Source organism: Cydia amplana, chromosome 1 (genome assembly GCF_948474715.1).
Source record: "Cydia amplana chromosome 1, ilCydAmpl1.1, whole genome shotgun sequence".
Classification (NCBI taxonomy): Eukaryota; Metazoa; Arthropoda; class Insecta; order Lepidoptera; family Tortricidae; genus Cydia; species Cydia amplana.
The window spans coordinates 22,266,317-22,294,304 of record NC_086069.1 but is presented as its reverse complement, the minus strand read 5'-3'; the positions used below and the strand labels follow the sequence as shown (position 1 = coordinate 22,294,304).

At 37.3% G+C, this 27,988-nt stretch overlaps 1 protein-coding gene across 2 annotated transcripts; it reads left to right on the top strand.

Annotated features, from left to right (window-relative positions):
- Window positions 1-15: 15 nt before the first annotated feature.
- LOC134653905 (neuroendocrine protein 7B2) lies at window positions 16-23,128 on the top strand. Of its 2 annotated transcripts, none has more exons than XM_063509272.1 (6): window positions 16-220; window positions 21,300-21,390; window positions 21,607-21,830; window positions 22,000-22,157; window positions 22,640-22,822; window positions 22,966-23,128. In XM_063509272.1, the coding sequence occupies exons 2-6, from the start codon at window positions 21,307-21,309 to the stop codon at window positions 23,034-23,036; spliced, it is 720 nt and encodes a 239-aa protein (XP_063365342.1). In that variant the 5' UTR covers window positions 16-220; window positions 21,300-21,306; the 3' UTR covers window positions 23,037-23,128. The 2 variants fall into 2 exon arrangements, with proteins under 2 accessions (XP_063365342.1, XP_063365350.1); XM_063509280.1 differs by having other exon boundaries at window positions 29-72.
- The last annotated feature ends 4,860 nt before the right edge of the window (window positions 23,129-27,988 follow it).

Below are 27,988 nucleotides of genomic sequence, written 5' to 3'. Positions count from 1 at the left end.
CAGCGCGCAAGCGCGACCCCATCGATCCCCTACTCGAGGACAAGCCATCATTCGTCCGGCGTTATTTTATTGGTGAGTACATTTCCAAAATTTCCACCAAGTGCGCATCAAATCGGATTTATTTTTTAAATTTGAACTATTCGGTAGTAAAGTCAAAAACAAGTGCATGTACCTTGCGGTGGCGTTGATCATTATTGTTGCGAGTTTGGTCAAACTGCACGTAAGTTGATTTTATTATAATTCTCCTATCGAATCTCAGTAAAACTTTAACGTGAGCACGTCTCTTTCTGTCTCGTTCTAAGCTTTGAACACTTTTTGACTTTATTTTATCGCAATTTAATGCTTTCCATAACACTTTTTGTTACATAACTCGATACACGATACGCACCTGGTTTTTCGCTGATACTTCTTGATTCCTGCTTCATTATTCTTAGGTACCTATTATGATGCGTATATTACATCCGATTACCTGCTTTTGAGCCATATATGCCGCTTTTAACAGAGAGTGCGAAGGCTTTAAACAATAAATATCCATTTATCACACAGTAAACACATGTATAATACATCTCTAAATTTACTATTTTATGTCTTACTTCTAAAATAAAATTAGCACTTCTGAAGGCTTAAATTATACGATCATAGTGGCTCTTTTCTTTTGTCGTGGCACTTTCAACAGGGGTTGCTCAATCGCCTACGAAACACTTTTCCTCAAGAGCCAGCGATGCGATTTGTAAGCGACGGGTATAAAGTGTAGGAGTGCCACGTCACCCTGCGAGCAACAGGTTGCCGGGGAGGCGGCTCGCCCAGCTGTAAGGAGGGGGTGCTTTAGGAACAATCGATGCTTAATGTCAAGGGCGAAACACTCACCAAGTTTTCCTATTCCAAATTATACGTTTCGGTACCTAGATTTCAAACGGTTAATTAATTGACATGCGTGTTAATGTTAATATTAGGACAGTTTCATATATTTTTGGATTTTTTGGTCGATTCCAATCAATAAGAAATCAATCCTATTTTAATATTGCTAAATTTCTATTTAAATTTAAATCATAAATAAATATACCTTATTAAATCAATTAATAATAATAACAAATCAATAAATATTGGACAAATTCAGCCTAGTCCCACGGTAATTTTAATTAGGCTTGTGTTGTGGGTGCTAGACGACGATAATATATACGAGTATAATTGATATATAAAAAATATCCATAACTTCATAATGCGTGATAAACACACAAATGACCTCATAGGAATTTAAAATACTCTTATTTTTTTAGACGATTTAGTAAGCGGCATTAAAAGAAATAGGTACCTACCTATGTTTGAAATTGGGACATTTTAGCTTAGGCATGTTTTTAAACGCATAAAGAAATAGGATGGAAGGAGGAGGACAAGTGGAAAATGTTTATATACAGACCTTCGCCGATTTTTTTACATTCTATACTTATATATACCTTTATATGTATATTATATAACTCTAAACTGAAACTAAACTTACTAGATAAAGACACCGCCTACCTTATCATCTATCAAACCGATGGGCTGTAAAGTGCCATAGCATTTAATGGCCAAACAGGGACAAAAAGATAGGTATTTAATTACAATGAAAACACTTAATTGTCAATTGGATAAAAAACGGGCATGTATCAAGAATAATTCCTCAGTGACACTCTGGGCCCGATTCGGATTTTGAAATAGACATCTTTTAGACATCGCCAAGATACTATAACGACAAATTTAAGATCTAACCTGTCAAATTTGACATTTGCGCGATTCTGGAGATACTCTTGAACGAGTTCCACAAGATATGGCTTAGAGATCCAATTCACATCTAACAGATATCTAACTCTATCTAACGTAAAAGTGACATTGATTGCTCGAATTGCGCTGCAAAAGAGAACTAGTTGAAATCTAAACTATAACGTATCTACAATGGATCTAGTACGTGTCGTCTCTTGTGAATATCTTGAAGTTGGAATACGGCGGTCTAACTACGAGTAACGTACGGTATTAATCAAAACACAAATATCTCTAAATTAAGCTCGTTGTCATCCATAAAATCGATACAGGTAGTCCTAGGCCAGCCCGGATGCACTCGCACTTGCGCCCTGCATCCCTTTATGGCATTACCTACGGCGCAGTATAGCTGTGATAACAAAGTAGTCAACACACACGTCAACAACCTAGCTACAACTTTAAGCTAATTCTATTGTCAAAGATAGTGTCTAATTCTGAATATCTGAAAAATAAAGTCGTTTTATGTATTTAGCGGTAGCGGTGATAATCATTGTTGCCACTCTGGTTAGATTGTGCGATTTTTGCGTAAGTATTGTTTTTAATTATTATTAATTTTCATTAAGTTTATAATTACACACACACATAGAATTTAATATTTTTGAAATTTTTTGTTTAACTTACTTTGTCTATAATACATTGCAACATAAATTATTATAGTGGGAGCTATTTATGTATTTAGATATTTATTTACTTAACACACTTTCTTAGCTTCACTTTAATCTACAGGTACTAGAACGAACGCACTAAACAACACGTACCTGTCAGTCAGCATCAATAGTATGCAACAAAGCCCCAAAAGTACATATCTGCCACCCTGGTATATACCTATACTCTTCCAAATAGAGATATAAATCCACAGTTCGCATTCAAAAGTATGTCACAGTGTTTTAGAGAATGATAGATATTTTTGACGCGTAGTCTGAACCGTTACTTTGCACGTGCACAAAGCTCGACCATATTTCAATATTTGATTCAGCACTGATATGTATACAGTATAGGTACGACGTTTCTTAAAGTAGTAGTGACAGATTTTCTAGTAGGTAATTGTCAAGAGATGTTATGTTATTTAGTTTGATGTATCAAAATTTGTTTATTATACAAAAGGTTGGTATATAGAAAATCATACAAAAATAACTTAAATATATCTAAATAATAAAATATTTTAATCTAAAAGACCTCCGCGAGTTATACCGGGTGCAAAGTTGCCCATGACACTTGCCGCGTTGCCACGTTGGATAGCGATGGCCAGCCTTTGCACCAGGTACTTACGAACCCGCGCGAGCATCAGACGTCCATTAGTTTGATTGATTCGGGTATATTTGTACAGGTACGAATATTGTATTTTTAATACATACCTAATGCGAAATTTGTACTTATGTACCTACACACGCGGAGACACTAACTGTGTAGACACGCAACGCGTTTTTGCTCTCTTAGTAACACAAGCCTCTTACCTAAGGGTAATATTAATAAACAAAATTTAGTACTTACGCAAGCAAATGGGTTTTTTTCCTGCGATTGAAAATCAAAGAAATATACGCTCGTGGACGGAATAGTCCCTATGGCGGAATTAGCCACATTGGCCTTAAAAAATAAATTGCAAACTTGGCTAATCCTGTGGCGGTCCGTATATGATTCATTAGGCAAAGTAGACATATAGGGGAAACTGGGGAGGGTTGATCACCCCTTTTGTTTTTAGCATACATTTTCGTAACTATTTGTAGTATTGAAAAACTTTATAGACCATACGACTCAGAATTTATCTCTTCATTAATAGTTTGAATTAGAACAGATTTGTGCAATAAATTAGATCATTATTTAATGAAAACCCATACTGTTGACTTTTACCATGTGTCCCCTATGTAAGGGAGACTTGTTTACCCCTGGTCGGGAGCCTTGATCCTAGGGGGATCAAGTGACCCTGGTTCTTGGGACACATGGTAAACATATTTTAACATGTCTCCCCATACCAGATTCTCATTGATTATATAACTCGGATCGCTATTAGCAATGCATCTATAATTTGTAAAATACACAGCAAACATATATATATATTGCATCTTCCATGCTTTGAAGTTGTATTTCCGGTAATCAGATGTCCAAGCCGAAGGGATCAAGTCTTCCAGATTTGGGGACACTTGGTAAAAAGATTTTAAGTGGCAATGTCATATTTCGAGGGTAGTATCTACATTAATTTATTCACTTTATCTACATAAAATTAATATATGAAGATATTAAACACATATTCATCCATAATCTTATACTTTAAAAAAACAATGTAATCGTATTATCCATAAAACAACATAAAATAGGGAATCAATTTTTGTACCAAAAAAAAAAGTTAAAAAAAAAAACAAAAATCTAAGTTATTAACATAAAATTTCTTGTAACAAGCTAATTTTTTTAAAGTTCTTATGAAGGTATTTTTAGCGTCAGATACCTACAGCAATTTTTTTTTTACCCATCACTGGTCGCTATTGTTTACTATAATAAATAAGTTTAGAAATTTACTGCTCACGTTTCGAGGACGGTGTTTGAGCTGCATAATCCTAAAATCCTTTCTATGGACCGTCGGTTCTATAGTACATAAGGTCGGAAAGCCATTGAAATAGCATTTCATCCATAAAAACAAATATCGCCGGTTGAAAACCAAATATCGTTATAAGTGTTTTTGTCGACCGAGTAACATCCCCTGTGTGTAAAACGTTTAACTTGATAAAAAAGACCAAATACGGGTAGTTCGTAAAATGTTGATGTCAACTTTAGTCAGTTTTTTCAAAGGCCACGGGGATAATTCCGTTTTCGGAGTCGGTTGTATAATTAAAAACTGAATTATACGCCATTAAATTCCGTTTTAATAAACAATAATGAGTCAAAAACCTTGAAAGTTTAAATCAGTGTTTCTCTGGTCGTACTTTCGCGGCATGATTTACTAAAGAAAAGAAAATATTTATGATAGCTCTATGAATCATTTTGTAAGTAAATTTATTACAATGTATACTTGATCGCTTTGGGGGTGACATGATCCCGGAATCATATCTCCCCTGAAGAAAAAGACAAAGTCTCCCCATACATAGTAAGATTATAAAACGTGCCGTACTCGAAACATGTGTTCGCGTATATCAATGTAATCCAAGTTAATCATCACTTCAATAAACAACAAATAAAATAAGCACACTCACTAACATCATTTCCATCTCATATTATAAAATAAATCCATTTAAAGCTTACTGAAAATTGAATATAGTACGCAGAAAATCTTTCACCGTCCGCCATTTTTGAACCACTGACTTTTCCGATACAGTGCCCTGACAGAACGTGAAGTTAGGAACGAATGACTGAGTGTTACTAGCGCAAAAAATTGTGTCTCGTTTGGTTTGATTAAAAATGAAGTTTACCAAGTGTCCCCTAGGGATCGACCCTCCCCACCCTCACCTAACTAATGAGTCATTTAACATGTTATAATATAAAAAAAAAAAAAGATACGTGTCGGATTTGCATGCGCAGGGTGCCGTTACTATATTACGTTTTTTATACTGTCGCCTTTCTTACATTCAAATTGTATCGTACCGATTCGTACCTACATATAACAATCACAACAAATTTGCCAATCTTCGTGTATTACCTAGCATTCTAGATAAACAAAACCAACAAGAATTTGAATAGAAATACACACACACACTGTGAATATTTCACTTCTTCTTTATGATTCATGACATGCCGTCCGCTGAGAGCCAAAGGGCCCGGCCACATGTCCACGGTGCGGCGCCGGCCACCGTGAACCGGCGCGGTGCCGCCACCGTGCCGTCGCAACGAGCACGGCACCGTACACGGCACCGTGCCGCGGCACAACGCCGTGCCGTCGCACCGTGCACGGCAGCGTACACGGCACGACGCCGTGCCGTCTCACGGTGGCGGCACCGCGCCGTTACACGGTGGCCGGCGCCGCACCGTGGACATGTGGCCGGGTCCAAACGGATGAAGTTTCATTATTTCACGATTTTGTTTTAAAATGAGAGCGTAACTTCGATCGTAAGGCGGCGACTAAGTTATTGTGATTATTATGACACGCTGGCTCTCTCGAATACGGAACCCTAAAATATATACGTAGACCGAGAATCGATCACACCCGGACCTTTCGTACGTGACCGAAATGTGCAAACGTACCACCACGTATCAACTACGTAAATAAACTGTATTTTATTAGCGAAACCACGATCAGTGACATCATTTAGCGGGTCATTTGTTTTAATATGCTGTGGGGTACAATCGATAAGAAAAGGATCGATGTGATAAGCAAATCTGTAAAAAGAAATCCAATCTTATGTACGTTCATCATCATCTTCCTCGCGTTGTCCCGGCATTTTGCCACGGCTCATGGGAGCCTGGGGTCCGCTTGACAACTAATCCCTGTAATTGGCGTAGGCACTAGTTTTTACGAAAGCGACTGCTATCTGACCTTCCAACCCAGAGGGTAAACTAGGCCCGTATTGGGATTAGTCCGGTTTCCTCACGATGTTTTCCTTCACCGAAAAGCGACTGGTAAATATCAAACGATATTCCGTACATAAGTTCCGAAAAACTCATTGGTACAAGCCAGGGTTCGAACCGGCGACCTCCGGATTGCAAGTCGCACGCTCTTACCGCTAGGCCACCAGCGCTTCTTATGTACTTTATACTTCATAAATATTTGAGAAGTAGGAGCCTGAACGCAGTATCTATATGGACTTAAAATGTACTATGTTGTACATTTGTTTTAATAGGTAGGGTCACTTGTCGAACATTGAAACAATCGTACACAGTGAAACTTTGCGATATCTCGGAAACTAGGTGTTATCAGCTAGTGCCGTCTGTCAAGCAAGGGCAGGCTCAGGGACCCCCAGCACCTCCCCAATACGCGAGCGCGCCTCGGAGAAGGAGCACGTTGCTACGAGCGTTATTGTGAATTCGTGCGACAAAAGTAATATTTTTCATTTATGTTTCGCAATTTTTTACCAAGATATAGAGTCTAGTTTGGCGTTATTTAATTTTTTGTTGTGTTCGATGTGTATTAAAGTTACTTTGGAGCTAAATATTTTTAATTTTTTTTCACTCTTTGGTGCAGTTTTTTTTTATTATTTCAAAAAACACCCTCTAGTCTCACAATGAAACATTTTTATGTAGTAAACAATGAAACATGATGTTCACTGAACAACACCAGTATTATTACACAATGAAACAAACTCATAATTTTTTAATTAATTCAAGACTATGTGCGAAATTTGTGAAACTAAAATACCATGAAAATTGATAATAATTTGTCTATCATATGACAAAATATAAGATACTTAACTTTAGAAATGGCTGACATAGGATAGTTTATATGTTGAATGTTTCATTGATGGCAAGGTTAAGGTCACATGTCTAACATTGAAACAGTGGTTTATAAACACTATGTTGCAAGAAAGTGTATGATATCAAGCATGGAGATGCTTAAAACCCTCCCGCGTCCACCTAGTTGGCAATCATGCTCCGTGGATATAAAAGGCGCCTTTCTCGCAGCATGCCGTAAGTGCCGACCAGATTTTCGATTCACAATGAAACTTAGGTGTGTGTACAATGAAACAAGTCTTTCGCTTTTAGATATTTCAGCAATCTTATAACGATTCCATATTTCGGAAACCTTTTAAATAACAAATTTCAGCCTACCACTATGTTCTCCTTTCCTTTCTCATTAATTGATTGAAAGGTTGTATGTATTAATGTAACTTATTTATTACAACGTTTCAATGTTTATTAAGGATGTTTCATGGTAGACTATATATATTACATCTGTTACACTGTAAAAATTAGAGTGTTTCATTGAAAACATGCACAAGTACACAATGAAACAAAACTGATTTTTCAAAAAAAGCTTTATAATACAGAAACGGCTAAAAATAAGTAGAAACCAAGAACGCCATATGATAGCCAAATAAATTGTTTACTTTCATACGAAATATCACACTCATAACTTTAAAAACACCAGAGAGGAAGGCTTGAACTTTTAGTGTTTCATTGATCAACAACTAACCCTAAGTATATGTTATTATTATGTTATTAGGAAAAGGGAATATATTTTATTATACAGGGTGCTTCCTGTAATAGGAGCAGCAATAAATTAAACCGTAGGCTGTACTCCTCAAACTGACTAACATTTGTTCAGCAACTTTTCAAAATAACTCATGTTTTGATTTTTATTACACTTTAAAGTTTATTCTAAGACGCAATGTATTGCAAATTTTGTTATGTTTAAAGCGTGACAAGCAACGTCAAGTCAAACACACTGATGTCAGCGTACATTGAAGGCAATATTTATTTTGTATGAAAAAGAGGAAGTCTAAAGGATTTATAGTTTTTAAAAGTTGCTGAACAAATGTTGGTCAGTTTGAGGAGTACAGCCTTTGGTTTAATTTATTGCTCCTGTTACAGGAAGCACCCTGTATACATACACAGATGCTCGAGCGCAACAAGTAAAACTTGGAGAACTGAATTGCTGAATGCTGAATGAGCCACTACAGTATTAACAGAGTACATTAAGATACTATCCACACTAAATTTATTTAGTAAGTTGATTATTTTACGAAATATTATGGATTATTCTTTTTTTTACTACACATACAGAAAAAAATGGTATATTCATAGACTTTTGACGTTAACAGTACATAAATCGACTGTTCAATTACATTTATTGGATCAACAGGATCTAGCGAAGTCCTACACAATCTAAGTTGCATATAAATATGATTAGGCGTTGTCTGTCACTTAACAACAATTAAAAATACTAGTATAAAATTAAAAGGAAAATCTATTGACACGAACACGAGCTAGGAACTTAAAATTAAATATGAATTCCCAATAATTTCTCCTCGAGCTACGTAATTGAAATATCGAAGCAACTTTTTTTGTATAATAATCATTTATTTACAAACAAGATATTCAGTGGTATTACTAAAAGAAACTAGCTTAAATTAAAATGGGCCCTTGAGGCATTGTAGGTACTTTTTTAACCGACTTCCAAATCTAAAAGGAGGTTATCAATTCGGTTGTATGTTTTTTTTTTTTTTTTATGTTTGTTACTCCATATCTCCGTCATTACTGGACCGATTTTGAAAATTCTTTTTTTGATTGTATGTATATTCATACAGATTGGTCCCGTTTTTGTCAAAACCCAGTTCTGATGATGGGATCCATGAGGAATCGAGGGAACTCCTCAAATCTTAAAGGCATACATATAGTGATTTTTGTGTTTTTATCAACAAATCAAGCATATACATTCAGAAACGTGACATTTGATGAAGTGGAACTGCTGATGATGATCAGAACAGAACTCTTCAACGACGCATAGTTCACGTTTGGCGATTTGTCCTCTTCGTTATGTTTGTTAAGCAAGTTAAGTTTTTAAGCCACATTTTTGTCAAGCTCGAGTTCTGATGATGGGATCCATGAGGAATCGAGGGAACTCCTCAAATCTTAAAGGTGTGCGTATAGAGATTTTTGTATTTTCATCAGAAAATCAAGCATTTTTATTAAAAACTGTCGCATTTGATGAAGTGGAACTGCTGATGATGATCAGAACAGAACTCTTCAACGACCCATAGTTCACGTTTGGCGATTTGTCCTCTTCGTTATGTTTGTTAAGCAAGTTTAGTTTTTAAGCCACATTTCTGTCAAGCTCGAGTTCTGATGATGAGATCCATAAGGAATCGAGGGAACTCCTCAAATCTTAAAGGCATACATATAGTGATTTTTGTGTTTTTATCAACAAATCAAGCATATACATTCAGAAACGTGACATTTGATGAAGTGGAAGTGCTGATGATGATCAGAACAGAACTCTTCAACGACGCATAGTTCACGTTTGGCGATTTGTCCTCTTCGTTATGTTTGTTAAGCAAGTTAAGTTTTTAAGCCGCATTTTTGTCAAGCTCGAGTTCTGATGATGGGATCCATGAGGAATCGAGGGAACTCCTCAAATCTTAAAGGTGTGCGTATAGAGATTTTTGTATTTTCATCAGAAAATCAAGCATTTTTATTAAAAACTGTCGCATTTGATGAAGTGGAACTGCTGATGATGATCAGAACAGAACTCTTCAACGACCCATAGTTCACGTTTGGCGATTTGTCCTCTTCGTTGTGTTTGTTAAGCAAGTTAAGTTTTTAAGCCACAATTTTGTCAAGCTCGAGTTCTGATGATGGGATCCATGAGGAGTCGAGGGAACTCTTCAAATCTTAAAGGTGTGCGTATAGAGGTTTTTGTATTTTCATCAGAAAATCAAGCATTTTTATTAAAAACTGTCGCATTTGATGAAGTGGAACTGCTGATGATGATCAGAACAGAACTCTTCAACGATCCATAGTTCACGTTTGGCGATTTGTCCTCTTCGTTATGTTTGTTAAGCAAGTTTAGTTTTTAAGCCACATTTCTGTCAAGCTCGAGTTCTGATGATGAGATCCATAAGGAATCGAGGGAACTCCTCAAATCTTAAAGGCATACATATAGTGATTGTTGTGTTTTAATCAACAAATCAAGCATATACATTTAAAAAGTAACATTTGAGGAAGTGTAACTGCTGATGATGACTAGAACGAAACTCTTTAACGACGCATAGCTCGCGTTTGGCGATTTTTTCTTTTCGTTATGTTTGTTAAGCAAGTTAGGTTTTTAAGCCATATTTATGTCAAGCTCAAGTTCTGAACATGGGATCCATGAGAAATCGAGGGAACTCCTCAAATCTTAAAGGCACACGTATAGAATTTTCTGTATTTTCATCATAAAATAAAGCATTAACATTAAAAACTGTCGCATTTGATGAACTGGAACTGCTGATGATGATCAGAACAGAACTCTTCAACGACGCATAGTACATGTTTGGTGATTTCAAATTTCGACTTTGACTTGGACTGGGACCCGGTCTCGGATCCAGATCCGGACTCGTACCCGGATCCGGTTCGGACCCGGACCCGGACCTGGACTCGGATTCGGACTCGCTCGGACCTGGACTAGACCCAGACTCGGACCCGGACTCGGACACAGACCCGGACCTTGACCTGGAAAACCACCATGATACCTAAACTAAATAAACCACTATGATTACCTACCATAAAATGTAGGTATAAAGTATGATGAGGCCAAACCCCTCCCGCTCAAACCCCCGTACACCGCACCGCATGCGCCGTTAAGTGGGTTAGGTTAGGTTTGAACTGCTATCCTCACAGAACCGAACAAAAGTGGGTTAGGTTAGGTTAGAACTGCGAGCCTTACAGTAACGAAATGCTTCCTTTTCTACATAGCGCACCATCTACAATAATCTTTCACCGGGCCGCATAGAAGTCGGTTTTTTTTTTCTTAAAAATTATTCCAGGCCGAGTATAGGTTCTTGAATTTCTTAATAAGCCTACATCTTAAGTTATACAAATCCTATTAAGTAGGTATATCTCATAACCTTGAGAAATACATATTTGGTGGTTAAAGATAATTAAGTAAGACACTATAGTATGGCTCTTCTGAGGTGAACTTTTCGCTTCGAACCATAATCTTTCAAACAAAGGCCATTGTCTCTATTATCGCAAACCCGCAAGCTCGAGCGTTAGCACGTGCCAGTACAACATTTATATTGAAAAACAACCGGTATCGTCATAGTATTAAGGTTCAAATTTAATGTCACTGATATTCTAGATATTACGTTTTGGTAGTGTAGGACGATAGACCGCCCCGAAGCGATACGGCACTCATATTATTTTGATACTTAGTGTGATGTTAAAAATGAAACGTGGTTATCTAATCTATCTAATACCTTTAAACGAGCAATTCTTGTTTATTTATTTATATATATATATTTCGGGGATCTCGGAAACGGCTCTAACGATTTCGATGAAATTTGCTATATGGGGGTTTTCGGGGGCGAAAAATCGATCTAGCTAGGTCTTATCTCTGGGAAAACGCGCATTTTCGAGTTTTTATATGTTTTCCGAGCGAAGCTCGGTCACCCAGATATTTTATGATAGCGTTGTATATTTGTTATATAACAAAATCTAAGGTAACAATGTAAATTTAAGATTAATAAGTTTAACATAGGTATAATCAACATTTTTCCGTGTAGGTATATAAACAGTTACTTACTAAGTACTAGATAAAATCGTGTCATAATAAATCAGATATATTAAATTTCTTGCAATCAAAATCCAGGGTCACGTAAGCAGGTCGTCAAGTTTTTAACAATATCGGGCAGAGTACTTATATAAATAACACGAAGCACACGGTTAGGATATTAGAAACCGACTTAAGCCTGATGTAGGGTCGGTAAATGATAAAATAATGTGCCCCACTACTCATGCACACGGATCTTGCACACCGCTCTTCTCATAAACCTATTGTATTTACCTATGCAAAACAATAGTGGTCAGGTCGCAAATCCTTATCAGTGTTTTTATTGTCACTATGCGTCGGCATCACATCAGAGGTGCTAATTTCACAGTAGGTATCGTTATTTTAAAGATAAGAAAAAATAACAATGCTTGCAGCTGCACCTCTGTAAATTGCGGAGTCCCTCAGGGGTCGATTTTGGGTCCCGTTTTGTTTATTTTGTACGTGGCAGACATTGCTAGTTGTATAAAGAACTGTCACTATCACATGTATGCAGATGACCTACAAATTTATAAAACGTTCCATCCTCGGGAGACACAAACTGCTGTGGAGCTGTTGAATCAGGATCTTGATCGTATCGACGTTTGGTCTGGACAGTGTGACTTAGTCCTTAACCCCAACAAGTCAAAGTTTCTAGTGCTTGGCACTAAAGGCCAAGTTGACAAAGTCACCAGGTTTGATATTAATGTTATGCTCGGGAGGGAACGCCTCGAACGAGTCTCTGCAGCCCGTAACCTCGGCCTACTCTTAGACGAGGGCTTGCGTTTTGAACAAAATGTACTCGATGTCGCTAAAAACTGCTACTATAGATTGAAAGTACTATATCAGGTTCGTCAATATCTCAGTGTCGACCTTAGAATAAAATTATGCGACACTTTAATATTATCCAAACTCAACTATGTCGACACTGTGATTAATGGTTGCTTACTGGCTCGTTCGAAGGCACTCCTTCAACGCATCCAGAATGCTTGTGCCCGTTTCTGTTTCCCCATCCCTCCACGTACTCATGTCACCCCTTATCTTAACAGTGGTAAGATGTTGAAAATGGAAGCACGTCGTTCGTTGCATTTTGCGACCCTACTTTTCGGTGTAGTAAAATTCCAACAGCCCCAATACCTTTTTAACAAGTTGTCGTTCTCCTCCCGCCCAATGAGAGATGCCATTCGACTTCTCTGTCCGAGACGCGGCGGTTGCGCAGCGTTTCGTGGCAGTTTTCGCTATTCTGCCACGAAATGCTGGAACAACATACCCCCTCCAATACGTAACTTAAAAACATTACATACTTTTAAACTTAAATTTAAACAATATCTTTTCAGCTTGCAACTGCCGTGTTCTTAGCGTTCCATGCAGCTTAGCTAAATAATTTTTTTTTTGTTGGTTAAAGCCGTCGATCGTTGCCTTTTCTGTAAACCTATTTACAACTACCAACTCACCTATTTTATATTATATTTCTTTATTTATTCGAGTTCCCTTTTTTATGTATATATGCTCAACTATATTTAATATTATACTAAATACATGCTTTGCCTGACTATATATATTTACATATTCCCAACCCACTCACTTCCATATCAAATTTCACTTTTTTTTCTTTTTCTTTGTCTTCATGTATAAGTTTGTAATTTGTGTTAAATATTAATTAGGTACTGAATCACATTTTGACACTGCCTTTACTGTTCTGAGCTATCTTCTTGCCCTGGGCTCCACGGAAGACCAGCGCTATAGCATATATATTATGTTAGAGCATATGCTGAGTGGTGTCCATTTGTAGCCTCTATAGCAGCATCAAAACTACGATTATTATTGCATGTTAGTTTAAGCTACTAATAGTTTTAACTGTTTAGTGTATAAGATCTTCTTTCTTAAATGTATATGTGTGGTGCTGTATGTAGATGGTTTTTGCAATAAACGTTTTTCTATTCTATTCTATTCTATTACATTTACCACCGCAAGCTAATAATTTAAATAAAACAATATAATAAATATGTAACCACGTTTCATTTTTAACACCACACTAAGTATCAAAATAATATGAGTGCCGTATCACTTCGGGGCGGTCTATCGTCCTACACTACCAAAACGTAATATCTAGAATATCAGTGACATTTGAACCTTAATACTATGACGATACCGGTTGTTTTTCAATATGAATGTTGTACTGGCACGTGCTAACGCTCGAGCTTGCGGGTTTGCGATAATAGAGACAATGGCCTTTGTTTGAAAGATTATGGTTCGAAGCGAAAAGTTCACCTCAGAAGAGCCATACTATACCTAAACAATATTTACCTAATGACGAGAATACCTCATAAGACATCACAATGTTTAAAAAGTGATTAATACATTTTATGAATAGCTTGGTATTCTATGTAAGTAGATACTTTAAGAATAATACCCGAGGATGAAAAGATGTAGATTTTAGACGCCGTAACATAAATGACACAGCGTAACCTTACTCATCCAACTGTTGAAAACTTACACTCCTTCAGGCTTCAAGCGGCAGTACCTATATCACAGAATAAATAATAAGTAGTACTAGCTACAGAAGACTCACTCTCTAACAAAACGCGTCTGTTACGATCAGGACAGATATGGCCACTAGGTGGCGACAGCGCCACGCGCGGCTTATGGCTAGCCACCAAAATTGGTGTGGAACGGATGTACTTTTAGCTACCTGTAGCAAAGCGACGAAATCGCGGAGTGAGCCACGCCTGCCTATATGCAAACGTTTATAGATTTAAAAAAAGTTAATAAAAAAAATTGAGAGCATATATTTGATTGGCCCGAATTCAACATTTGTCTTACCTCAACCAGTCAACTTACAAGTCGAACACATTAACAGTAGTCGCATGCGATTGCCAGTAGGGTCATCCCGACTGTACTCCGTTCAGATAAGTATGGAATAAAAGTTACGTTTAACTATCTCTAGGCGCCCCCGCACACAAACTGGTTGCTTCGGTCTTTATAGTGATGAACTCTGTCGATACCCATGTTTTATATTGGATTTATTTTTTAACATAGGTGTCTTACAATTATAAAACATGAAATTGTTAAATACGTATAACGTGTAATACTGAATACGTATTATTCAATATTATACCTATTACCGTAAGAGCAGAACGTTCACACAATAACCAGTTTGAAAAGAGAAAAGTATCGCATAACATTTTCGTCTGAAATACAGGATATGTGAATGAGTTTATGAAACACATGAAGTCTCCATGAAGTATAAAATAAACCTTCTTTTTAAATCATGTTTTAACTTTAAGAATCAAGGTATAAAACATTACATTTTGCTTCTAATATGAAAATAAGTAAATGTACATGACTTAATTACCGATTATACCTACATGCTTCGATCAACACGGGCTTCCGACACGTCGGAAGGGATAGGCCCAAGCGATATCTTGACATTCAAATCATTCTGCCATTTTTCGCGGGGGGGAACGTGCACACAGTCGCACTTCTCACACACTTACATACAAAATCCAATCTGTAATGACGACACAAATACATAGAAAATGACACCCTACACAGACAAATCTTGCACACCTCGATCTGTTTTTGTGTACGGACGAATCACAAGTGTCACAACACGCACACTAGCACATTTTCTTCAAAGAATTTTATTGTTTTCTGAGAGATGAGAAGTCGGATTTGTCGCTCGACCGATCCGCAATTTGTACTGGGCGAGCAAAATCGATATCTCCAGCAATTACATGAGACTAAAATATAATAATTGTGTTTAAATGTAATTAAACGTATGACATGTAAAAAAAATATTACATGTGAAATGTAACACCTTCTTTTTGTAAATTTGATGTCCCCGACCTCTTTTTACAACAAAAAACCGAGCAATTAGGCATTTTTTTCTGCTGCTGTGTTCACTCGCGCGTCTGGACTCGGTCTAGTTAAAAATCCGAGCGCAACTAGTTTTATTACCCGTGCTAGATCAGTTGATCTTGTACTTAGGCAGAGGGGAAATAGTGCCAATGCCGCATCCCTTCCGTGTTGATCGAAGCCTACATGACTTAATTTACCGACCGAAAAAGTTAAGTGCAAGCCGTACCGTATGAATCGAATCCACTTTCATTGTATTGTAAGTGTTTTTGGTAATTTCAAAATCGTTGAAAGCGTATAAGTACGTATATGTACGTAAGTTTGACCTTATTCTTTGAATATATTTAAGGTGTAAGTAGTTTCGTTTCATGATTGTTGTGAAACAGTTACCTTAATTATCGATATCGATAGACCGCGGGCACGATAGTTTCGCGCGGGCGGAGGACGCGCTCGAGCGGACCGAGCGCCCGCCCACGGGCGGCGCGGGCGCAGGTGCCCGCCACGCCATATTCTACAAACACCGCCATACTCGTACAATAAATCGCCTATTCAATTTGGTAATCACTTTTTAACGGGCTTATTGTTTTTATCCGGCCATCGAAAGGGAGGAAAGTACTGTTTAAGTTTTTCTTTTTGGAGTCTTTTACTTTCTTTTACATTCATATCGAATCAGCTACTGTTCGATTTTTTTCCATATTTATTTCTAATACCAATCACCATGCGACCCTACGCATCCTTATACTTTTACTCTATTTTATATCAGCATATGATTTTTAATAAGTTTCATTTGATTATGTTTCAGGCAGTTTTTCGACGACCAATACATGTAAGATATATTATCGTTTTAATTGGATTTTATAAGCTAGTTATGGTGATCGTAGAATGAAACCTGTCCGTAGATTCTAAAAATAATTAGCATTAAGGATGACTCACGCTAGACCGGGCCGTGCCCAGGCCGAGGCGTCCGACTTGGTCATTTTCTATAACGACTGATCATATGCAGCTGTAATGTACAGCCAAGGTATGGTTGGACCGGATCAATACAGTGTTGCGAGCACGATGCTTGTTTTATATGTATAAAATAGTCTTAATTTAATTTAATATAGTCATTCTGTTGTATCTTCCTTCTGTGTAACTTTTATTATACTAAGTATTTGTTCACTGTACGTTATTTGATGTCTTTTTCTTCTTGTCTGTTACCCTCCGTGATTCTTCTCACTTGATGGTCTCATCGGAAGACCAGCGCTGGAAGCCACCAGCAACATGCTGAGATGAGGCCATTTCGTGGCACTTTAATCTTATTTTGTGTTTTATTTTATATTATGTATTGTCTGTGCTTACGAATAAATTATATTCTATTCTATTCTATTCCATGAGCACGTGGTGCCTTCCATAGAAAACGAAACGCCGCAAGCTTCGGCCCGGCCCCGGCCCGGTCTAGCGTGAGTCATCCTTAAGGCGCCATACAATCGTGTCGCTGTAAATGTATAATATGCTAATATTAGCAATCACATCTTTACATCGTAGCGTAGGCTCCGTAGAAAGCTTGAATGAGCGCTGGTGAATGGACGGTGCTATATTAACTGTCGTTTGTATGTCGAGCTTAAGGCCAGCTGTACATTACCTTTAGTACCTAGTCTACGGTGACAAATTTGCAAGCATACATAGCCGTATTCTTAGTGTCTGTATACATGTCTGCAAACAATGTAAGACCAAGTTGCGATTTTTTAAGTTCGAATGCGGTTCCATGATTGAAACATGCGCCGTACAGCCTGCAATTGAATGTTTAAACATAAAGGGTTAATTTCTAATTTTAAAATGCATATACTTTTCTCATAAAAAATGTTAAAACTTATATATATTATTATATATATTAAGAACGGGACAGTTACGTATTTTAAGTCGAAAAACGCACGACATGTTTCACTCTTCCGAGTCTGCGCCGGTCCGTCACCAGCAACGCCAACTCATGATGACACTCCTCACACACGACACGGAGTGAAACATGTCGAGCGTTTTTCGACTTAAAATACGTGAGTGACCCGTTCTTAATATTTAATATGTCTGTGTCTCACGGAAGTTTTGTTATTAATATCTTCTATTTTACTATACAAAAATGTAGGGGAAATGTTCACTTAGAATTTCTTCCAATAAGTATGCAGCCGTCCTAACAAACTGATTGGAGCCTATGCGATGTCTGGGCCTTGTTTATGGCACGTTTGGACTAGGCTCGCAAACCGGTATTTATTTACTTTGCGCTACAGTCAGAGTCGTTTTTCGATTTCTGATAGTTGATAGTTTAATGCGTGGACAGCACCATAATATGTACGTTCGTACGTATGTATGTACGTTCTGGTTTAAAACGAAAATATAGGTGGAAAGTGTAAGAATTACTAACAATTATGTCATATTGGCTATAACGAGGTGGGAGTAATTTTGATGACGTCATTCCGCTGAAGTAGATGGCCAGCGCCGCTGTCTTGCGGCAGTTTTGGAGACCCAATACTATACTAAATGCCCAACAACATACTAAAAGCGGGATTGAATTTCTAGGTCCACGGGGTTGGCGTAACTAGATACATAGCCAACGTGCCAACAATATTGCAGTTGAAAAGATGTTTAGAAACCTCTGGTTACCTCAGATATCGATTTTAAACGCAATCGGGTAATTTCTAAAAATGTCCCAAAAAGGACATCTGTCAATATTTCCCTCGGAAACAAATTTCGAAACCTTTGGGCACCTCAGATATCGATTTTGAACGCTATCGGTTAATTTCAAGGAAAGTCCCGAAAATGTTCCAAAAAGGACATCCTTCATATTGCCGTCGGAAACATGTTTCGGAACCTTTGGTAAACTCAGACACCGCTTTTGAACGCATTTGGTCAGAAGTTTCGAAAAATGACCTAAATAAAAAGGGCATTAGGTAGGTATATACAAAGTAATCGTCAATCCGAATTGATGATTGAGGATTGAGGATTGACCAATCAATTCGAATTAACGATTAGTAATCGTCAATCTTCAATCAGTAGATTTAGAATTAGTTTCGTCAATCATCAATCGTCAATTCGGATTGATCGGTCAATCCTCAATCGTCAATTCGAATTGATTTTTTGCCAACACTGCTAAGCACCCTGGTGACCAAAGAGCTGGCGGCTTCCTCGCATAACGTATCAGCATTGCGAATTGCGATACAACGAGGAAATGCTGCCAGCATCCTTGGTACAATGCCTCAAAGGCCTATTGTCGATTTAAGCTAGTTATTATTTGTAAAGTTACTGCAATAACTCTGTATACATATGTATATCTATTATTTAAATAAATAAAACGAAAAAAACTAAAATGTTTACTAGATCAAAATACGCTAAATCATGATCATTGAGATCAATAAATCTTCGTAATAATAGGGTATGACGGTTTAATACTTAATTATAACCTTCGTAACCATATTACACATTTGACAAATAGTTTTTATTGTGAAAAGTGAAGGGAATCAATTAAATAATTATAAAAACATAATTCAAAGGATGCCGATGGACAGAACTGTTGATAGCATCTTAATCGCCAACACCCACTGGCCGCACTACAATGGGGATCGGGACCGTTTTTTTTTTTCGTTATAAAAACATCAAACAATGATGTTATGTCATGTTAATCCGTGTATCGTTTGATTGATCTACGTCATATCTGCTTTGGACACGAGGCAAAGATGTTTGCGAAATAGCTAGCTGACAACAGAAACCAAACCGCATCCTATACACCCAGGCAAAAGTGCATGGCCACTTTATGAATGAATTCTTTTCATTATGTCCATGCCATTTTGCTGCTCGCTGTATGAATACCTAATTAAATAAATGAATTTAAAAAATAAATATGGTGGAACAATCTTACACAAATCGTCCTAGCCCCACAGTTATCTCAATAAGTACGGATATGATGGTCGTTCTTGTCTACGTGAAGCGTGATAAAACGTATGTACAAGCTAAAGAAAACTTCTACCTATATACTCGTACGATGCCCAGAATACGTGGGTGATCAACTGATCAAGGTTTGTTGTTTCATTATGTAGTGTTGCAAGGCAGAAATTAGGGACTCATGTATTGTCTATATTTTGGATGCCAACATTACGAAACTTACAACAAACCACTTGGTTTACAGTACAGCTACATTAGTAGGTACCTGCATCCAAACATTTATTTACTTTTTCTAATTGCTGAACGTTCTTACTTATTAATGTCGATTGTGTACGTACACAATCATCCATCTAAGGTAAACGTATCTAGTGCTCGACATGCTAATTCCCAATAGATGACACCCTGCTGTCACCTCTATTGACAATGACTAAGTTTCAAGATGACATGTACTGGGACCGCGTCGAGCACCAGTACGTTTACCTTATCATCTCCGCGAACTTATTTTATCTCTACGATCAGGTGACTAATACAATTTCATCTACTGCTAAAAAAACTATGAATCTAATTTGTCTCAGACAATCCTGCAAGATTCGCTCGGCAACCGATGACTAATTTATGTTTTAGATGAACTGTAACCAATTAATTATGATTGATGTGTCTCGAGCGTGATGTAAGACTTGACTGAATACGATCAAACTATTAGGACCAATGCTTTAAAACGAGATTATGACGATTACACAGTTTTTATAAAGATACCTCATATAATATTTAATAGAAGAAAACTGACTTCACAAAACAGTTAGAAATGCGATGAATATTATTTACAATACAAGTGCAAGCCATTAGCCCTAAAACCTAAAATACTTATCGTGAAATACTTGCTCCATTCTGGTCTTCAAGGGAAGTTTCTTTTTACCAAATAGCACAATTTAAATGTAAATGCTTGATTTGTTGATGAAAATACAAAAATAACTATATTAATTTATAAGACTTGAAGAGTTCTCTTAATCCCATGATCGAAAGTAGATTTTGTCAAAAAAGGGACCAATCTGTAAGTAGAGGTTCATATAAGTAGGTATACTTTCATAAAAATATCCAAATCGGTTGAGAAATGATGAAGTTATAAGGTCTCAGACATCTGAAAAAACATAAGTAGGTAACAGAATTAAAAACCTCCTCCTTTTGGAATTTTGAAGTCTGTTAAAAATAGGATACATTAATATTTATAAATGCTTGAAAACTTCTTTACCGTACCTTAAATATTGAAATCGATTCGTCACCTAGACGAAAAAAGAAAAGTGAAAAGCGATACCTTTAGGTACGGGTAAATAAAGTGAGCACAGAAAGGTTTCTAGTATGAAAACCAAGCACTGGACCACCGGAAGACGCAGCAATCGCAGCGTCCTAGGCTGTGTTGTCCCAAAGGCGCACACGACGTTTTCTACAACAATTTGTTGTTCTAAAACTGTTTTTCATATTTTTATTGTGACGGCAGATACTGTCATATACTCAATGACCTCATGACAATTAAACGTCGACAAGCATTTATTTATGGATATACCTGAGCAATCATCATCTTTGTTTTCAGATTCGGAATGGGCCCCCAAGAAACTCTGGTTTTGGCGATAAGCATCGTCGGGGCAATGGGGTTTATCCCCCATGGTTCTATTGGGGAAAAGGTATGTATAGGTTTTTAAGTAATGTCTAATTTGACTAGCAAACTATTAGCTATTATTAATATCGTATGCCAAATAAATTATGTTGTATCTGAACACGAATGGGAAATCTGCAAATTTAACTATAATTAACTAGTCAACCGCTTTATAAACACCATGATCCGAAAACACCATGATCAAACAGAACGTAAAAAAATCACACACCTTCTTTTTACACAGGAGCCTATGCTAACCGAAGCTTTACTTCGTGAAGTGGTGGAGCGCATGGGCAAGGAGTTCAACGAGGCGGCGTCAGGCTACCTGGAGTTCCCTCAGAGCGAGCGCCACCTGGCGCTCATGGCGCGCGCCTCCAAGGACCTGGAGAATGAGCAGCTGGACTACGACTCGCTGATCAATGGCGATCCTAGCCCGAGCTTGCGCGACCAGGAGTATCTGCAGCACAGGTAATAAAATTCCCAGGCGGCGCCATAAGCCTTCAGTAATAAATGTCTTCAGCAAGTTTTTGCGAGAGATTTATCTATATAAAAACCTTGATTGAGTTTGGTACATACAAACCGTTTATGTATTTAATATGAACTGGTATTGCTATATACCAATTTAATTTTTGTTTAGCTCCCTTTGGGGTCATCAGTACGTCACAGGCGGCGCTGGCGAGGGCCAGCAGCGGCTGCAGCCGTCGGGGTTGGTCCCCAACCGTCAGATGGTCAAGACCGATGCCGTGCTGCCCGCCTACTGCAATCCGCCCAATCCCTGCCCCGTTGGATATACTGGTAAGCTCTTCATTACTGTGGACCACTGTGATACATAGGTGAGCTCACTTTCATTGTTGGCTATCAGCAGCAGGGTCATCACCTGGAACTTGGATGAAAAAATAATACCAAAAAGAGATAGTAGTATAAAATGTAAATACCTATCCCTGGGCAAACTTTAATTATGGAAGCTAGAGAGTAAATTGTATTATATTTCGGATGGTTAATGAAGCTCCGACGATTTTTTTCTTAAGTAAAGGTTACAAGGTAACGTATTCCTTTTTGCACTGCACAACCCGTAAATATCACACTAACTCAATTAATTAATGAGCCTAAACATAAACACATCAAATGCTGCACGCATGCCTTCTCTAACGATCGACACAATCTCGAGCTGTTATCATTATCGATATCACTCAGAAGACTTCTCAACGTTCTTTAAAGAATCGATTAATATGTTCTGACGCAAATAATAATAACGTACTCGTAAATTTGGATTGCAGAGGACCAAGGTTGTCTGATCGAGTTCGAGAACACGGCGGCGTTCAGCCGCGAGTACCAGCTGTCGCAGCGATGCATGTGCGACGCGGAGCACATGTTCGGCTGCCCCGAGCCCCAGTCCGACCTGGAGCTCAGGTTTCCGGAGCACAAGAACCTTGTCGCCAAGAAGTTTAAACCCGATGTAAGTCCTCAACGAGTTCGAGACGGTAGCGCTTAGCCGAGGCAGCTCTTACTGTTCTTATTTTTAATGCTTGAAAATAAGTACTTATTTTACTACTGTTGGCTCTGTCAGCTGCCGAGTTGTAAATATGTTTTTTTTTTCAGATAGAAAACCCGTATCTCATGGGCGAACGCCTTCCGATCGCAGCCAAAAAAGGTTTCGATGTGAATTCTTATTAATATACTTACTTAATTGTTAATTATTACAACATCTTAGACGGGTCTTATACAGTATCCGTTAGTTGAATGTCAGATTAAAAGTGTTTTACTAAGTGTGTCCATTAACCTGCTGGTTCTAATTTCTAATTAGATATATTTCAGACACAATTTTTAAGCAAAATTATAGTTTTGAAAGCTCAGCTATTACTGATTCTAAAAAAGCGTTTGGATAAAAAGCACAGCGTCTAAAAGACGATATTTTATTGTATTTTATTCATACAGTCTGCGCTGCAACCTCGTAGGATGTCGATGGTAAAACTATTCTAGTCAACTTATTCATTCTTAACTTATTGAAATATACGAGTATTAGGTATTCCATAAGCATCACATAAACTCTGTTTTGAAATTATTTGCGGTAGATTTTGTTATTTCCAACTAACTGTTTTACAAAGGCTTAACTTTAGAAACAAATGCATGTCAAGTTTGACTAATAACGTAATAAAAATGTAAATTGTGAAAGAAGTAGCAATACTTGTTCTATATATAAGCTTATGATCTTGGAGTCGAAAGTTAAAAATGTACAAAAGTTGCCGTGAAATCAATATGGTGTGAAAACTGTATTTTCAAAGTCATCGCATATGTATGTATAACAGAATAACCGTTTTTTAGGGTTCTGTACCAAAAAGGTACAAAAGGAACTACAACTTCTTACATTCATTAAGTAATTAATTAAGTATAATTATAGTCGCTGTAAGTTAAGAAGTGAATGTTGACAGTTATGAATTATAGGCTGGTTTTAGTGTCACGCGGACCGTCCGTGCGGATCGCTCCGCACGGTCAAATTGTATGAGAAAGCTGTCCACGCGGACGATCGTCCGCGCGAACCCGTCAGCTTTAATCTAAAACGCTCCCTGAACTTAATACATATTGGTCCGGTGCGGAGCGATCCGCACGGACGGTCCGCGTGACACTAAGGGCCACCCCACATCTAGCGTCTTTCGAGCGTCGGCGTCTACAACTCTATGGCCGAACGTCGACGCAACGTCGACGCAACGTCATTTTCCATAGCGCTGACCAGACGCCGACGCTCGAAAGACGCTAGATGTGGGGTGGCCCTAAAACCAGCCTTACCCTTATATTTATGAAGCTACCCCACACTAGCGTCTCCTGAGCGACGGCGTCTAGTCAACGCTATGGCTGCTGCTCGACGCAACGTCGCGTCGGCGCAACTGCGCAGCGACGTTATTTTTTTTCCATAGCGCTGACTAGACGCCGACGCTCAAAAGACGCCAGTGTGGGGTGGCACTAAGACCTACCGTTTAACTGATAGCGTTAGTGTCATATATATAAGGGTCAATTCATAACTGTCCAAATTAACTGCGTTAATTGGCTTAACTGCGTTAGACTATAACATAGGTACCTACCTCTATAATGTGCAAATTGTATATTTTTAATTAAAGCTTTTATTGTGCTAAGTGTAACGTCGAGGATGCTGTAAACTATATTAGATGTATATAAATTAGTGATGTACCGACTATGGTTTTGGCCGACTAGCCGACTAATCTGCGCTCGGATGGCCGATTAGTCAGCCGACTAGTCGGCTAGTCGGCCAAATTCATAATCTTTACCTCCCGATGAAGATTACATTCGTATGGCAACTGTAGTAGATTTACTCAAGTTCGGATGCATTAGAAAAAATTTTTTGCCGACTAGTCGCCGACTAATCGCCGACTACAAATGTGTCGGCGACTAGTCGGTAGGTACATCCCTAATATAAATACTATAACTTTCGTATTACTATAACTATTATACCTACATATTTTTAATATTATAATATAAGTATTTACACCTACATGGCTAAATCTTGCCGTTAGTCAGGCAACTAACTTCTTTACAGCTTCACTGGTTTTGCCTGATTGTGTATTATAGAAAGTATTTCAGGAAGTAGTGTATAAAGTCCATTTTAAACAACAAGGCGCTGTTCCGCATGGTCGTGTTTTTATCGCCTGTCATGTCACGAATCACTTTTGCACTTCCATAGCATAGGTACTGTTATTAGAACGTGATAGGCATGGCGATGGTGACAGACGATAAAGAGGCGACCATCATAGCCCTACAGTACAGATTGCTACAGTTCCTACAACTGTAATCTATTCTCTCTAAGGTCGCCAAGTAAACTGTCAGGCGTATTCTGATTTTTATAACAGGTTAAGAATTAAATCCATATCTAATCCAGATCTAATTCTTGACCTATTATGAAAGTCAGAATTCGCTTGTGTATATTGACAACTATGAGAATAGAAGTCATTAAAAGAAAGTAGGTAGTTGTACATAGACGTCCCCGAAAATACGTCTTCCTTAGTGTTTACGTAGTTTGAGGCACTAGGTATAATAAATAATAAGTACAAATTGATTTATTTGGTTGTAGGTATGCTAGTCCAGCGGAACCTCAATTGATGATTGATGTACTTAATCGATGTATTCACAATAGGTTTCTAGTTGTAAAACGATGGTTACCTCACCAATAGAATGGAAATAAGTCTAATAAATTTAAACCTCCCAACTAGAGTCCAGTTGAACAACTATGGTCCAAAATTAAGAGCCCATCAACGTGCACACTACCGCCACTGCTAAATAATCTTGATTATTTAAATTTAACGAAAGACATTTTAAAAAACGGGGCCGCTACGTACTGTATCTTGTATTAAAGTACCTTTTGAATACATCAAACTAGTTTCTGTGTTGCTGGATTCGTCAATCTATGAACTCAAAACAAAAACGGCCGTTTTAACTTTGGACGCATAGATTGACGAATCCAGCAACATATGCGTACTTAAGATACAGTACGTAGCGGCCCCCTTTTTTAAATATATTTAGTTAAATTTAAATAATCACTATTATTTAGCAGTGGCGCTAGTGTGCACGTTGATGGGCTCTTAAGGTAATTTGTTTTCATTAATAAGCGCATTAAATTTCATATTTTTCTAAATACTTTTTAAAATCATAATTGAATAATTGGACCTTAGTTGGAAAGTTTTAACAATCTGGTTTTATTGAATTATGTCACAGTCAGTCAAACAGTACTTAACTCAGAGCCCGTACCATGAGTCACTGACAGTGTCAAAACTGACATTTACGCTATCGAGAACGTAATTTACTTTCTATACTTACATCTCGTTTGCACTAATATGCGAGTACGAGCGAGATGTATAGAAAGTAAATTACGCTCTCGACGGCATTTATGTCAGTGCCAAACTGATGGTAGCCGTCTAGCCGTACAGGGCTGAGCTAGTGACGACGACTTAAGTGTAAGTTTGTTTTCAGTTTAACGCTAGAATATTTATTCAAAATTGAAAAATTTGACATCATATCTACCTACTTACATCAGAAATACAAATAAAATAGTTTCTCGACTTTATTAGATAAGTATTCACAAAAGAAAATAAGACGAATACACGGTGTTTGTCCCCTCTAAATTGTTAAAACAAAAATACATATATGTATTGACGGCGTCAATTTGACGCGGCGTAAGTCAGTGCACACGCCGTAAGCACCTTTAGCAAAGTATGAATTATTTTTATTGCAAAATATGATTGTAACTAGTCCTGCTGGGCATATTCAAGTATTATTTGAATATGCCCAGCAGGACACTAGTTGCTACTAAGCAACGCCTTAGAATATTGACGACGAGTAGGTGCGAGTAAACAAACTTACATCTACATTAGACTAAGTCGACGGCATCACGGCTATTATTACTTATACTCTATTGAAACAAATACGTAGTCATAAGTTAAATATTCCTAATCAAGTACGAATAAGATAACTAATATAAATATAAGAATAAGTATGTAATATATACCATATGTCACTACACTCACTACTGTCTAAGTAACCCTGTAAAATGCTAAGTGCATGCAGACGAGTCGCTCTAGTCAAACGAGTAGATGTAAATAATTAGTACAAAGTAATGATATATTTTTTTAAGAAAATAATAGTAAGTTGGGACTGGGATACGACTGTCAATTTGCAAAACAATCTCGAACAAACCAATAACTTGCTTCTACAGAGATCAGTTTTAGATACAATATCGCTCAGGTTTAAAAATTTTGCTTTAAAATCAAGAAATCATTTTGCGATTGCGCATTTTACAGAGGTGTGTATCGAAAAATGGAGTAAAATTAATAAATTTATTATTTAGGATAATAATCAGAACCAGAAAAAACTGTTCAGATTCAGAGTCACCTAGTTCCTACTGTTCTGACCGAAGTCGTATCTCCCAAAAAAAATTAGAATAAGGATGCTTGAAGCAAAAGTAGATTCTATTGGTATTCAACATTATTAGATTTCATCGTCATCTTTATACTGTGTATTTTATAGTCAAATTGTATGCAGGATTTTCTTATCATTTCTATCTAGTTAGGTATGTCATGAATAGGTATTGGTTAAATAAGACAACTAAAGTCATTAGCATATATATATTATGTATATTGGTACCTGTTATTTTTTAACTTTGTGTTTTGTGTTAATTATAAGTAAATAATACTTAGATTGTTACGTTTATGTCCTAGAGAGAAAGTTTTATTATTTATGTAGTAATTACATATTCCATCAATAAATAAAGCTAACCGACATACCTCTTTAAAAAACTTACTGAAATTACTAAAATAACTTATTTATATGTATTACTAAGCGATCGATACCATCTTAAAATATCTCATTCAAAAACAGCATACCATTTCAGCTAAAAACCTTTTTATAAAAGTCATTATTACATATTCTAATTATACTTTAAAAAATCTAGGGTATAATTTGCTGTTGGCATGAGTAGGTACTATGAAAATAAATGCAAAATAGACTCGGTCTCCTGCCTGTTCTGAGGTGGTTTGTGTACCTTTGGTACTGGTTTATTTCTTGTAAGTCAAATAAGTCTGTAAATTAAACCAATGCATTACATTAATCAATGATTAATAGAT